The sequence below is a fragment of the Nesoenas mayeri genome (genome assembly GCF_963082525.1).
Source record: "Nesoenas mayeri genome assembly, chromosome: 1".
Lineage (NCBI taxonomy): Eukaryota > Metazoa > Chordata > Aves > Columbiformes > Columbidae > Nesoenas > Nesoenas mayeri.
The window spans coordinates 169117329-169133291 of NC_137541.1; the positions used below are offsets into that span (position 1 = coordinate 169117329).

Here is a 15963-nt window from a genome sequence, read left to right on the forward strand (position 1 = left end):
CAGACTGAATAGGCAGGTGAAGTAAATCCTGGCCCATTTCTTATTAGTGTGTTCCACTGTAACAGAATTACTTAGTTTTTCTTGTTCTCTGACCATTGTGATAATCAAGACTTGATGTTTTCTGGATGAAAAAGAATGAAAAGTTAAGGATGTGATAGGCCTGTTTAAATGGGATGCTTTTCTGTCTGGAAATAGGGCTAAACTTACTGGCTGAAAAAGATATGTCAATTTTTTTTTTTGTAAGTTTAATTTTGCATAGACTGGCAAATCACTTGCTATGATTTTGTGACATTTCCATGTAATTGCTGTGTTTTATCTGCAGAATCCCTCTTCCAGCTTCTTCTGGAAATAACTGTCCGTAGCACGGGAATGAATGACAGTACTGGACAGTCCTTGACAGCACTTTCCTGCGCTTGCCTCTTCAGTTTGGTAGCTGCATGGGGAGAGACGGGAAGAACGTTGCAAGCGGTCTCTGCAATCCTCACCAATAATGGCAGCCATGCTTGTCAGACTATTCAGGTCTCGCACTAGAACTTCTCTGTATCTGGGAATTTGTCTAAATGATGTGTACATGAGTTCTGAGATCTATTGTACAAATTCAGTTCCCTCACTATTTTTGACATAAGGGCAGGTATTTTTTTGTCTCTTTTGGGGAAAGAATGGAAAATACAGCATTTAAAAAATAATCATGTTTTTCACTCACTATGTTACTGTTTAGGTGCCAACCATTTTAAACTCTCTTCAGCGGAGTGTACAGGCAGTTCTGGTGGGCAAAATCCAAATCCAGGACTGGTTCAGTAATGGGATAAAGAAGGCAGCCTTGATGCACAAATGGCCATTGAAAGAAATATCTGTAGATGAAGATGACCAGTGCCTACTTCAGAGTGATGGTTTTTTCCTCTATCTCTTATGTAAAGATGGACTTTACAAAATCGGCTCTGGATATAGTGGGACAGTGAGGGTAAGGTGATTTCTTGTCTGATGAATGACAGTTAATATTTTAACTTTTACGAAGTCCTGTTTCAACTGAGAATCTTTTGTAGCTTGCTAATGATCAGCTTTTTTGCACTTTGTTTAAATTTTTCTGATGATTTCTGTGAGAATTTTACAGCATTTTCTCACAATCTTCTCAATATGGCTGAAGATGTTATTTAGATGGTAAATGATTATGTGTGAAATTGGTATTTGTTAAATGATCGGAGCTTTTTGCTTTTCAGGGCCATATATATAATTCTACATCCCGCATCAAAAACAGAAAGGAAAAGAAGTCTTGGTTAGGCTATGCTCAGGTAGGTGAATTAATAAAATATAAAATGTGCACCTTACACAGCATCTCTTGTGATTAGTTTAAGTAGGCCTTGTCTTAGAGCAAGCTTACACAGATACTGTATTGTTCCTTTGGCTTTAGTTATAAAATCAATTTTTTGGTACAATTTTTTTACATTCTGTAAGATGAGGAACAGGTGATGATACTGGCATATGAAAAGGAGTAATGAAAAGTGTCAATGATTTGTGTTGTCGCTGTAAGACTTTCTCAATATGATGGTTTAACATGTAAATTTATGAACTGTACAGTCAATTGATGTGTGCTTCTTAATGAAGCTGGTGGATGTAAAAATGTGCTGTTGCAACAAAATAGTGTAAAAAACACTTGAAATATCTATTTATGAAAATAAATTGATTTTGAAACACTTGCAATAAAATAAGGAAGTACTGGTTTGGTTGGGGTAGGATTGAGAGTGTGTAAACCATAAGTAAAAAAGAATTGTTGATGTTTCTACTGCAGAGAGAACTATATTTGGATGTTTTGTTGTTTTCTTAGGATTAGTCAGTTTCTGGAATATCAACCCCCTTTTCATATACCTTTGCTGTTATAAAAATAGTGTGTTTTTGAGAATCCTGTTATTATTGCTGAGTGCTCTCTCTCAAAACAAACAAACAAACAAAAAATGAACAAAACAAAACAAAACCCAAAACAACAAAAACAAAAAAGCCAAACACTAAACAAACAAACAAAAACACAAAAACCCCCACCAAAACAAAACAAACCTCTGAAAGTTAAATATCAGAGAAGAATGAATTTGCTTCACTTTTTAACTACTGAGCAATTTTTATTTTATATTTCCAATTATTAATAATTAAGTGGTCTCATTCTCTCAGTGTGAAATTAAGTGTAATATGTATTCTGTTATTACAGTTATCATATATATACACAAAATCTGATTTTGTTTAGTATTAAAATGGATAGATCACCAAAAGCTGTACTGGTACAATACAAATGTATGCAGATGCATTCCTTCAGGAGCCTGTTTTATCAGTTTGGAAAGGAATAGGATCCATACAGTTCACTGTACAGACTTATATGTTTGCATGTTCTGTACATAGATATAGATGTAAACATATTTGATGTTCTTTGAGGCTTGTACAGGTGTATGTAATCACACAGTGCCTTTACCCAAAGGTACTGCTAGTTGGAAAAATGTCTCTCTGGGGCTATATTTATAGGGAGATCTGTAAGTTGCATTTATTGTTAAGTGTATGTCTGTAAAAGAGGTAAGATATGCCCTCAGTCTCATTTCCCTTCAGGTGCTTGCTTAAGCCAGCTCAAAATCAGATAATTTTTCTTCATTATGCAAGTTATTTTAGATTGAAGCTTTTCTATGTGCTTTAATGCTCTTTACTTATTCTTCCAAGTTTATGTGGGCTTGTTTTTCCTCATTTCATAGAGGTTGATTTATCCAGGAAAATGTAGATCGTTTAGATGGAAGGAAAAGGCTTGGTTGGATTTGTCTGTTATTGTTAAATGATTGTAATTAGGGTTTCTGACTCTTGGACACATGACAATATTCTGAGGTTAAGCCTTAGTGACCTCTCCATGAAATGCAACCATTCTTAAATGTATAGAATCTCCACCTGAGGCTAACTGTGCTTCAAGCAATTGGAAACCATTGTCATATCTCCTGCGATGGCACTGCTCTTGTCAGAATCATTACTGAGCTGTTATTTATATTGATCTCTGCAACCTCCCATAGGTGAATGCTAGTTTGCTTGGCCTCAGTCACCTTGAATGAGTATGTTCACAAGGGCCCTTAAGGAATCTTTCCTTCCCTGTACCTTTGTAGCAGGCGTGCTTTCTAACTGTAAATCCCCCAACTGAGTTTCTGGCCTGCTCCCTCAAAACCTGTGAAGGGTTCACAGTCATTGTAGGATTGAAAAAGATACGAGAGTGAAGTTGGCATATTGCATCTATTCTGGATCTGTGCGCATTACGCAAACATGGGGCCTTATGCAACCTATCTAGTTTAAGGTAAAGCAAAACTTAATTCACTGTGTTTGTTTAAAAGTGCACTCAGAGTTATAGAATAAACCTCAAATGTGAGTTTCAGGCAGGTAAATCTTTTTACTGAGAAACATTCTAAACTAGGGACCAAATGAAACCTTTCAAAAATACATACGTATGAACAGAGAGAAGAGACTATTTTGGTATACCAAAGGTGACTTCTCGATATGGGCTTCTGATCAGAATAGGTAATTTTGGGGATATGAAGATATTCTACATGTGGAGAAACAGAAAGAGGAAATCATTAGTTCTGAGTATCAGCCTTTCCCCTATGTCTGGTGAGGAGTTGGGAGGTGAGCAGTGTAAGGACTCATTGTATGTAGCATTGTGTCGTGGCTGCTCTCACCAAAATCACCTTGTACTTTGCAGGAATTTCTTTGAAGAGCTCAGAAGGAATAAATGCATGGAATCTTGTTAGTGTGGGAGTCAAAGTAGTTAATTAACATTAAAAAAAATTCTCTAGTTCTTAATGCCCATGTTAATATTCATTAATGATCACTCTTTTATATGGGGCAATATATATATCTCCTTTCTGGATCTTTTGTTGATTTGGAAAGTGGGGACAGAAACATGGGTTTTTTCTGTGGCTTTTATCTGTAATTGTGTACACATATGAAGAACAGGATTACTATATGTGGCTTCAAAAGCTGTATACGAGCATCAGCATGCTGATCTTCAGTGTGTAGAAAGTGTGGAGGAAGAGGCTTAAATTTCCAGGTTTTTATTGCAGAATCTGAGTAGTGAAAGAAAAGTTGATTACCAAAATGAAACAAATTTGATGTAAAAGGTTTCCAAAACTTCTAAATAATAACTAAAAAAATGATTGCGTATTTTTCACTTTTAACAATAACCTTTGATGTATTTCAGAGTATTTTAATACAAATATGTATTCTTATTCTTACCAGGGTTATTTATTATATAGAGATGCGAATAGTCACAGTATGACAGCCATAAGAATAAACCCTGAAACTTTGGAACAAGACGGTACAGTTGCTTTGCCAGGTATGAACCTCCAGATATGAGAAGATGGTTATAGTTTACTGTTTACTTGCTATGTATTTTCAGGTAAGCAGAAGAGAAATTGAGAGAGATTTTTGAGATCACAAAGAGACTGTTTTTTTTATGAGTTTGGTCTGCTGCATTAGATCAGCGGCAGTATTTCATTCAGAGGTCTTGCATCTTATTCCAAGTGCTAGAAGAGGAAGAGTATTGCAACATTTTAGAACGTATGATCATCTTAATTTAAATACTCCCAACAGCTTAACTTCCTTCTTAAACAATTTTTACTTCTTCATTTGAACTTTGAGCATTTGGCTCAGATATGACTTTGTTTCCAGTATTTTTTACATGTAGGTAGTTACAAACTATGACAAAAACTACGTGGTTTTTAAAATAGATTGATGAACTATGGTTCTGATGTTTAAATTTGTGGGGGCTGTTGTTAATTTGTTTTGGTATTTATTTGTAGTTTTGTTGGGGGGGTGGATGTGTGTGTGTTTTTCTGTGTTTGTGGCTTTGTTTTTTTTTTGTTTGGCAGAAGTGCATTGTAACTTGCCTTTCTCTTTAGTAAATGAGGGTATTCCTGGAACACACTTTATTGGCCTCCTGGTGAAACACATCTGTGCTCAGCCAGTCACGTAAACAGATGAAGGGCACAGAATATCTTTTGGCTAAGCAATGATGGGCTTATTCTGTGTATCAGAAGAAAGATTTTGTGTTGCATCCTGACATAAATAAGGCGGCACTGACTTGAAACATCAGAAGAATTCTCTAGGCTTTCTGTGTTTCAAACATAAAGAGGAAGCTTTAAACAAACTACGAATGTAGAATTTAGTCTATGCAAGTATCTGCAAGTCCTTAAAATGTGGATGTCGTCTTAAGCTGTTTGAACTTTGTGGGGCTGTATGAGAAATTTGAGTGAGAGCACATTCAAGGACCTGACAAATTGCCCAGTAGGATTGTTTTTTCTACTTCCTTCACCTCAAGGCAGCTTCTTCAACCAGTAGGGTCCTTTGAGATCCTTAATTATGTTACCATTACTAAACAAATCAGTGTTCTTCCTGCAAATCCTGAGAGACACTTGAGCAGTCTGAAGCCTACACTTCTGAGCTGCTATGGCTTTCTTTTGAAAATCTCAGTGAAGAGTGTCATTCTCCAAGACAGCCTTATGTTTATACTGTAAAAAGACACAAATTAAACAAGAGCATGCCTTTTAAACAAAGACGTATTAAACATTCCATGCAAAAGCAAATATTTTCACTGTGGGAATACCCATTCAGAAACCTCTCAAACTGTTTCACACTATTGCATTTCATATGGTTTGTGATGGTGTCAAAGCAGATGCTAGGTGTATTATCTTCTGTATTTTGATCCCTGTTTTATTTTCTGCACTCCTACACATTTATCTCTATTATATTGTGAGCAAATACAACCTTATTATTTTGGCTAGGACAAATTCAAAGGGGTCCACTTCCGATTATTTCTCTTTCCCATTAGAAGGAAAGAAATCAAGGTGAGGGGAGGGTATGTGACTTATCCTGAGGACACCTGCGTAGGTACATAACTGTAAATAGTAATGGCTTCCTCACTGTAATTTTAATTATAACTTGCAGCATGTTGTAGGTCTGAAAAACCACACCGGATAGAACTAGAGGGCAGTAACCTTGCTAACAGCTGAACACTATGACTCCAGCTGTTTCTTCCTAGTTGGTGTGGTTTTCAGACAGATCTCTATCTGGAGTTAATATCTTTCAAATGCCTGGGTTGGTGATATGTTTAAATAAGATATTTGTATTTATTCATACAGGGGTGCATAAGAGTTTAGGAGTTGATCCTAGCCAGAAGTCATGTGACCTTAGAAAACTCAGTGAACTATGGAATATTATCTTCTCCTTTCTCAGGCAGTCGGATCACCCAGCTTCTTGAAACCATAAACTTCTATTGCAAAGGGCAGTCTTTCTGTTCTGGCAGATGATGTAGCAAATCTGACAATGTATCTGCAACTACCAGACTGTGTCAGCATTCTGGTATCTCATGTCTTTGCCAAGCTTCATACACTGTCCTTGAGCTGTAGAGCTGTCTTCTCAGTCCAAATATTATAAAGGAATCTCTGAATTCTATGAGATTTTCTAGGTGATTTGACCTGAATTTACAGAAGTGGTTTTCATCTTGACTGTTTCTTTAAAAATAATGCTGACTACATATTATACCTTAAAAAAAGGTTGCTGTGTTCAGCTGAAGAGTTTGAAGTTATATGGTATATGGTTTCATTGCCCTTCGAAATTACATGTAAGTATCTTGGAGCTCAGGACTATTCATTTAATCTGAAAAGTACTGCTGAGGATACCTAGATGAGCTCAAGTAGTTATTAGCAGGCAGAGGATGCACTATATTAAAACAGATGATGTTTAAAGTCATCATCTCTTGAAGCCTCTAAGGAGGTACTGATTAACAGGTGTCTGTAGTTTGTAAGCTCTTTCTGCTCCAGTAATCTCCAGACAGAAACCTTGGATATCTTTGTCCCCAGAACAATTTACAAAATCAGATTGAGTAAGACTGCAGTTGATCCTAAGAGCTCCTTGCTAGCTGAGACACTAGAATCCTGCTTTTTGCAGGTGTTCCATTTGCCTTCCATTTTCTACTCTCACCATTAATTTGATATTTCATGCTGAGCCTGAATGTTATCTAATCAAGTGCTAATTTTTAGGAATTCTTCTGAAGAATGAATATTGGAAAGAAGGGCATCCCTGTTCCAGATTTCCTCTATGAACACACCTACCAAACATAAAACCAACCCCCCAAAATGTTACTGAGAGACTTACCTCTTCTTGAAATGACTCAAAAAATAGGCCAAAAGCATAATATGGACCCAATGGTGGCAAGAATATCCTGTTTTCTTTACAGCTATGCTTATGTGAACATGTAACTTTCAGCTGTTCAAGGGATCTCAATACTCACCAAGTTCCTGTAACCTTTCAGAAATGTCGTTTAGATGATTTTTGTAGCTCTTCTTCATGTTGTTTTGGTCGCTAGTATCACTTTGCAGCATAGAGAAACTAGTAAGGTGAACTGACTTGGGTCATTAAATCCAAGGTTATTTTTGAGAGAACAATATTTCAAACTTCAGTGTGCCTGCCATTCTCCACCCTGCTTGCTGCTCCACCCTCATTTTCATTTATACCTGTATGTGCTCAAAGGGGGAGATTGTCAACTGTAGGTCTGTTGATTCAAGATCCAAGAAGTGAAGAAGGCCACCTAATGCTTATTTTGTTCCTCATAAGATACTGCATTGGACTAGGCAGTATAGCAGGAAAAAGTAAACAAGTTTATGGCTTTGTGAATAATGCTGTCCTGTAGTATTTTTTGGAAAGGTCTCTTTCTTGTGTGTAATGAATGAAACAAGCACCTTTCAAGCCATATAATAGCAGTTTCTTTATTAGTAGCTCTGTCAGCAGAGCAGGAAGGGAAGAAGAGATGGTGTGGGGACATACTTGTAAAGTGATATTTTTATTTTTTTCCCCCTAAAATGGGCAGAATTCTTTCCCTAACTATTTTTGCTTGGAAAAATGCTGACCTGTTTTCAGTAAGTGTGTGATGCAATCAAGTATATGCTTTATAGTTTCCCCAAAACCTGGATTTTCAGGCACTAGTTTGGCAAAATTTATAAACAATGGAAAAATTAAATGAACAATGAAAAGTTTGTTTCTGTTTCATTCATTTCTGTACGTTTATATGCTGGACTGGGAAGACTTTTCTTTAAAGATAGTGACGCCTTTTCTTTTTCTGTTTAAAGTCTTTGGGAAAGGAGAAAGACTGACACTCTCAGAAAATTAAAGATTAGTTGTGTGCTAATAGTTTAAAATACTCCTCACAGGTGAATACTAAATGCTTTTGTAGTTAAATATTGGAGTAACCCCTTACATTTCATTCAATGGAAAGTGCTGTAATAACTCTTAAAGGGACAGAAGAGTATCATATGCTTTTGGAGAGAGGAGGACCCAACATAATGTGTTATCAGAACAGTGTGACCTATCTTTAGACAGACTACAATTCTCATAGTGTGATTGTAGTGAGAATGAATTAGACAGAAACAGAGAATAGTCTATGTATGTTAATATAAACTGATGCAGTGCACTTCATCTTTCACAGATTGTCATACTGAAGGGCAAAATATCCTCTTCACTGATGGAGAATATATTAATCAAATAGCAGCATCTAGAGATGTAAGTGTTACATATGATAGCTAAAATATTTTTCTCTCAACTAAATTGTTTTATTTTACAATGTTTATAGCTTCCTTTTTGCTTCATGTTTGGCTTTTTCTTCATTAACACAACTAAGGAAGAAATTAATATAACTAGAGATAATGAGAAACTGCAACCTTTGTGCATAAAGGAGCAGTATTTTGGTATTTTCATTTGTGATGGATTTTTCAGGGGGTTTTGATTTTTTTTGAAACAAGTTTTAAGAAACTTTTTCTGAGGTAAATCTTATGCATGGAATAATGGCTTTTTAACATGTTATTTTACAGGATCTCTAGGAGATAAGATTCTTAGCGCTTGATTATAGCTTATTTTTTTCTAATTTAATTTCATGTAATTCTTTAGTACTTGTTGGGGGATTTCAGGCAGATTTAATAGAAGAGGTATGAAAAGTACTACATTCCAATAGATTTATATAGGAAAATGGCCTTTTGGCCAAAGCTGTGTAAACTTCTACGAGGGGCAAAACAGTTCTAGCTCTTCTATGTTTTGTTCAACAGACAGTTATTACATTGTTAGTTTTGGGCTGGTCGCTGTTTTTTGACAGTGAGAAAGCTGTAAAACAAGGATGGCGCAGGAGTGGGGGTGAGACAAGGTTGACGAGATGTGAGATCCATTTTCCTGATAATAGAATGGCTTTTTTTTTTTTTAATGTGGCCAGATGAAGATACTTCATCTGCGCTTGCAAACAGAAGCTGATTTTAGCTGCTCTTCAAAGCAGTCACTCTTAAACTGCAGGCAGAATTTTGGGGTTTCAGTCAGGAGTTGTTGAGGGCTTAAAAATAGATGTAAATAGTTAAAAAAAGCAAGATTTCTATAGTGAGTTTCAGAGTTAATTATTTCTATGGCAATGCACTATTTTCATAGTGTTTTCATAGAATTCGTTGTATGTTTAAGGTCTATCAGATGCTTATCTTTAGCTCATCCTGTTTGGCACTTTCGTCTTTCCTCCTCTGTAATAAATGTTAATTTATTAATGTGTCTTCTGATACTTTACTCTGAAATAGTGTTATATGAATGCACTCAGACCATGAAAAGAAAATTATTGCATTTATTATACAGTGTAAAGATTTTTTTTTTAAATTTATTTCAGGATGGCTTTGTAGTACGAATATTTGCAACAAGTACTGAACCAGTACTGCAACAAGAGCTGCAGCTTAAACTTGCAAGAAAATGCTTACATGCCTGTGGCATCTCATTGTTTGATCTGGAAAAAGACTTGCACATTATCAGTAAGTCCTCTTCTTTGAAGGTTAATAACAAGCTAGCGATTCAAATAATAATACTGAAACACTACCCTTCCCCTTGTTTGCCTTTATTCTGTGCAGGAATGTATAGCTTCATTATTAACACATGGAAAAGTACAAAGGTTTTGAAAGTGCTTAAGCATAATCCATACACTAATTTTGAACCATCTTGCTGTCTATAGCACTGTCCATGGTTTTCCATTATTTTCCTTGAGGTATATAATAAATATATAATTGTTTGAAGCTTGAACTTCATAATAGTGCTTTTGTAACATGTAGTTAAGTTATAGAATTCCTTGCTATGAGTGCAAGTTAACGAAAGTTAAAAGAACTGCTGGCTGGATTAATGGAAAATAAATGTATTGAATGATACTAAATACTTGGCAAGGCCCTTTGCATCAGAATTTGAGATGCAAAATTGTTGGTGTCTACAAAGGTGTTTTGGAGAAATTTTACGTTTGCTTTGGGGTGTTTTTTGCTTGGTTTGGGGTCTGCTCTTGGCACTATCAGAACAAAAGCATATTTGACTACATGTACCTTTTGTCTGACCAAGTGCAGTTGCTCTTATCCTGTGCTTTTTTCCTCTTTGAACAACTCTGCCAGTTGTAGCCCATTAATCCTTGTTATGGCATCATAACTGTGTTGCAATTTTAACTTTTTAAGAACCTCTGGTATGACAAACTCTGCCTGGCAGAGTTAGGTCTGTAAACTGGTCTGTGAAACTGCCTGGTTGAACTGTCCGGTTAACACAGTCTTGCTCACACAGGTACAGGGTTTGATGAGGAATCGGCTGTGCTTGGTGCTGGAAGAGAGTTTGCACTAATGAAAACTGCTAGTGGAAAGGTACTGAAAGTGTTCTGTAGTAAATAGCAAATTGCATCAATATATTTCTGCGTGTTTTTAAATTTAATTATTATTTTCCACAGTTATTTTTTGTCTTTTTAGTACGTTAGAATGAATTTAGATGACAGTATTTAAATGCAAATTCAGAGCCCGCTTTAAAGGGAAAAAGGAAAACGGTTATTTGAAAACATAAGCAGATGGTGTTGGTACCATTGAGAAATCTGTGGCTTGAGTTTGTAGGCATTTCTGCTCTCATTCTTACTTAGAGACAGCGTGGGTCTTCATTTTAGATTTGGGGGATGAAATTACCTTTTGTTTACAAATGATATATTAGCACACTTGTGAAATTTTTTTACCTCGTATCTTTCCATAACAGTCTGACCATAGTCATTTATTTAAATCCCTACTTGATTTTTCTGATCCTTCAGAGAATTATTGGCTTCCCCTATGCAAAGTTTTCACCTGATTTCTTTAAACCTATTCTTAATGATTTGGTATGTTGTTTCTGCTCACTGGAGACTGTTTTTCAGAGACATTGGCATCTTCATTGAAATTAAGAAATATTTTTTCTTATTGTCACTCTGACTTTTTTACCTTATTTACCGCGCTTCTATTTCAGCTTGTGAAACTAATGTTACTTTATTTGTATAAGCATAGATTTTGTTTTCATGTGTTCAGAATTGTATTGCTTTCTTGGAATGAAGGCCTTGCTTTGTTTGTAACAAAACAGTGAGATTGGTCAAAATGTTAATAAGCTTAACTTTTTTCTTAATAAAATTTAATAGTGTGACACAGAATTTAGAGGTTAATTTGACCTTCAGATTAAATGCCTCTTCCATATAAAATTCACAAATTTCCCAGTTTTGATATCTAAAGTTGTGGTTTTAGGTTGAAATACACCTTTATAAGATGGTGAAAGATGGCTTTAGCAGCCCATATAGGTTAACACACCCAGTTCATAGTACTGTTGAGTTGCTACTCAACCGTAGTATGGTTCTAGAGGAGACTTTTTAGTCTGTATCAGTGGTTTTGTGTTTGTTCATGTGCAGCATTTTAATCTGTTACTGTTTACCTGCTATGTGGCCATTGTACATTTACTGAAAATAAGTTTTAAAAATGTGTAATATGGTGTATTTAATTATTATTGCTATAATACAATCTTGTTTTTACACAGACCAGACATTTCTCTTAAGTGTTTTAAATGCTTAGTTTCATGTGAATAGTTTCTTCTGAAGAGTTCTTTCTTGTGTGTTCAATTCATCTAGCCAAACAATTATATATGAAAACTGTGTGGCACAGTAGAAATCATATTTCAAAACAAGCAGAATCTAATCAGAATGTTTCCCCCATTAAGTCAAAATTAATGGGTGTAGGACAGATATAGAAACAGTGTGAAGAGCGTCAGGAAAATTTCTATGTGGTTTGAAATTACAGGATTTAAAAATAATGCAGCTGTAAAAATTAAGCAAGTTTAAAGTGTCGTGGCATAACTGAAAATGACAAACTGTTTTATTCTAGATTTATTACACTGGCAAATATCAGAGCCTTGGAATCAAACAAGGTGGTCCTTCAGCAGGAAAATGGGTTGAACTCCCAATCACAAAATCTCCAAAGATTATTCAGTTCTCTGTTGGACATGATGGCTCACATGCCTTACTTGTTGCTGAGGATGGAAGCATATTCTTCACAGGCTCTGCGAGCAAAGGAGAGGATGGTGAATCAAGTACGTATTATGCTTGTTTGATCAGTGATTGATAAAAGTCTATTAACTCTTCTAATTTGAAAAGTAGAGTTTTAACATTTTCCAAGAACACCTAAGCATGGCGTTGGGTTTAAATATTATGCCAGCCATGGGTCCTGACAACCAGTGAGTTGTCAGCCTCATGATGTGTGCATTTTAATAGGATAATGTATATTTCACAGGTAGCATTTTCATACAGTGTTGAAATGTAACTGAAATTCAAATTAGTCTCTCAATAATGTTCTAATATTGTTGTATAATGTTACCGTTAAAATTAATACATTTTTCACAAAGCAGGTTTGTGGAAAAGCTCGCTAGCTATAGAATTTGAAGACAGATTTAATTAGACTGACATTTTTGTGTCTCAGTGCAGTTAGAAGTATGATTAATATCACAGATAAATATCAGTTAGAAATATGATTTATAACACTCAACTGTTTGTATGAAAGTCATTCTATCGGTAGTAGTAGATGATTAGAATTTCAAAATTTATTTAAAATAGAATTTAAAAATTGATTTAAAATCTTGATAGCAGCCGTAGAGTCTCGATTTGTCTCGATCAACTACTTAGGAATTTCACCTCCGAAGAGAGTTGTTAACGAAAACTCAGTAGGCTGCTTATGTGAGGTGTAGCATAGCTCAAGCAGAAACAAAGCATATTTAACTTATTATTCCTGTGAAAGATCAGCTACACTGACAGTTCCTCAAGAATCTGTAGATTTTCCCATGTAATATAACTAAAATACAAGCAAGAATTTATTTTAAGGTTTGCTAATGCAGAGTGGATTCTTTAATGTGTTCAGGGGAGGAGTTAATACTAGTACTCCTGTATAAAAGTCTGGATGACAAACTTGGTGTGTGCTATAGTAACTTTGTAGAGTTTTCATAAATTCAAATCTGCTGAAAACTCTTTAGGACGAAATCATACTACTCCAGTAAATTTAGAGTAAATATAAAAGATTCAATCAAAAATATTTCAGGCAATACTTTTAAAAGCACAAATTTCAAGATTTGTTTGCCCAGTTATTGGGAAATTATCCAAAATACGATTAAACTGATTATTTTTGTTGTATATTCAATTAATCTATAATTTCAGGTGAAACAGAAGTTTAGCATTTTGAAGTAAATCGCTGTTACTTCTTTCGTTTAAATGAGCAAAATTTAGGTGAGAGAAAATTCAGTGCTTACTGGATCTTCTTTCTGAAGAACTTACTGATCAGGGTCTTTCTGAGTTTTTATAAGTTTGGCCCTCTTCTGACTCATGTGGTTCTCTGACACCCCATAATTTGGCTCAGAGTGGATGTGCATAGGTTGTGGGGTTTTTTGGTTTTTTTCTTTCTTTTCGCTTGATCTCTTTTTAAACCTGGGCAGAGAGACTGGGTTTCTGTCAGCAGGGTACATGTGTGTGTTCTGTGTATAAAGCTGGTAATTGTCAACAAGTAAAAGTACCTGGCAATTCTCTGACTTGGATGAAAATTCACAGATTGTAATAGTAGCTGTTAGTTGTTTTATCCAGTCTTTAGCTACTTTGTTACTGTTTTGTTTGAGGATAGATTGCAAACAATGGTTTTGGTTTAGTTTTGGGTTGGTTGCTTTTTTAAAGTACTTTTTCTTCCCTTTTTCCCCCTTTGGGAATTTGTTGTGACTTAAAGGCTTTCTAAACATGGTTTTAATAAATAGAGAACTTAGTAGTTTTCTCTGTTAACTTGTTTTGCATGCATATATATAGTCCTCAGATGACAATGAGGACTTTTTTTACTATGTCCTGCTTTGTAAAGTTCATAAAGTTAGTTCAACATATATGTAAAAGAAAAACTTGAAGATACTGAAAGATACATGTCTAATCATGACTTTGTTTACCATTGAATTTTTGACAGAATCCAGTGTAATCCAATAAAAAATAGACCAGATCATACAGATTATTTTTTTCAGTAGGGGTCTGAAAACTAACCCCTTATTATAAAACAAATGTTATTGTGCCTTTGAATGGTTTTTGATAGAATGACTTACAATTTATTTATTTACAGCTAAAAGCAGACGGCAATCAAAACCATATAAGCCTAAAAAAATTATAAAAATGGAAGGAAAGATCGTCATATCTACAGCGTGCAATAATGGAAGCAGTTCCGTAATTTCAAAAGATGGAGAGCTCTACATGTTTGGAAAAGATGCCATTTACTCTGATAGTACAAGTAAGTTGATGTTTGTCTTTTAAGTGATTTCTCAACCAGGCTAGTTGTAATTAGTCTGTAAGTATTTTAGCCTGTGGAAATGATGTTTGTGTGTTTCTTACTCTTCTAATAGATTTCTGAATTTCTGCTAATTCAGACAAATATGACAGAAGGATAGAGAAGACAAGTGTCCGTAAATTCTGTAAAAGTGTATTGCAGCACTGGTAACAAGTACCTGAATGAACGCTTTCACTTAGAAAAAGAAAAAAAAACTAATTTGTTATATTAATCTGACACTAGAAGGCCATGCGGGGAGTAGTCACAGACGTGCTTTTATGAACAATGGCTGCAGGAAACCAGGCCTTATATGTTTCTTTGTTCACAAGACAGCCTGTTTTGAGTTTGCATGTGATTCAGTACATCTCATTTTCAATAAAATATAAAAGAAATAAACCCCGATGTCATTATGACTCCTTTAGAATTGTTTCTCAGGACAAGTGATTTGCTGCAGTGTTTGACTTGGTTTTGGATTTCCTTTCTGTACAGGATAAACAGCCTAGGCCTAATTCTTCTTTCACTTCTTATTCTAACACTTCTTTTAATATCTGCTGGTTTTCTCACTTGCCATTAATCTAAAAATTGCCACCCTCCACTAGCAATTCTGTTATATCGCTGTCAGGTAGAAGGTGCAATTTACCACTCAACTGTTTTATGTTTTATAGGTTTAGTAACAGATTTGAAGGGCCATTTTGTGACTCAAGTAGCCATGGGCAAAGCTCACACCTGTGTGTTGATGAAGAATGGGGAAGTTTGGACATTTGGTGTAAATAATAAAGGACAGTGTGGACGAGACACAGGCTCCATGAGCCAGGGAGGAAAAGGTGAGGGACCTACATTTTTTTCCATTTGTTTTGTGTGCTGGAAAATATCACAAGCGAAAACATAAGTAAGCATTTTATTATAAAATATAATTACAATACTAAAACTTGTGTACATAAAACACGCTTTAAAAAACCAACCAAGTATGGATACCTTAATTTTCTTCGAAATGAATAAAACTCTGATCTACAAGTATTCTTCAGAGCTTCCTCAGTAGCCACTGTTGGCCTCAGAAAACAGCTGTTTCTTGTTTCAATATCTTAATTAGGCTTTGGAGTTGAGAACATGGCAACAGCAATGGATGAAGACCTAGAAGAGGAACTAGATGAAAAAGATGAGAAGTCCATGATGTGTCCTCCAGGCATGCATAAATGGAAGCTTGAGCAGTGTATGGTGTGCACTGTATGTGGAGATTGCACAGGCTATGGAGCGAGCTGTGTCAGCAGTGGGCGTCCTGACAGAGTACCTGGGGGGTAAGGAA

The 15963-nt window shown here is 35.5% G+C and overlaps 1 protein-coding gene across 9 annotated transcripts in view; it reads left to right on the forward strand.

Moving 5' to 3' along the window:
* The window catches only part of MYCBP2 (MYC binding protein 2), a 198953-nt gene that overhangs the window by 41878 nt on the left and 141112 nt on the right, over nucleotides 1-15963 (forward strand). For all 9 annotated transcript variants that reach the window (XM_080363498.1, XM_080363499.1, XM_080363500.1 and 6 more), the window contains exons 5-15: nucleotides 323-519; nucleotides 719-961; nucleotides 1218-1289; nucleotides 4246-4342; nucleotides 8489-8562; nucleotides 9695-9833; nucleotides 10615-10691; nucleotides 12210-12414; nucleotides 14460-14624; nucleotides 15326-15484; nucleotides 15751-15955. In XM_080363498.1, the coding sequence (XP_080219624.1) occupies nucleotides 323-519; nucleotides 719-961; nucleotides 1218-1289; nucleotides 4246-4342; nucleotides 8489-8562; nucleotides 9695-9833; nucleotides 10615-10691; nucleotides 12210-12414; nucleotides 14460-14624; nucleotides 15326-15484; nucleotides 15751-15955 (1633 nt within the window). The remainder of the gene's footprint in view (nucleotides 1-322; nucleotides 520-718; nucleotides 962-1217; nucleotides 1290-4245; nucleotides 4343-8488; nucleotides 8563-9694; nucleotides 9834-10614; nucleotides 10692-12209; nucleotides 12415-14459; nucleotides 14625-15325; nucleotides 15485-15750; nucleotides 15956-15963) is intronic.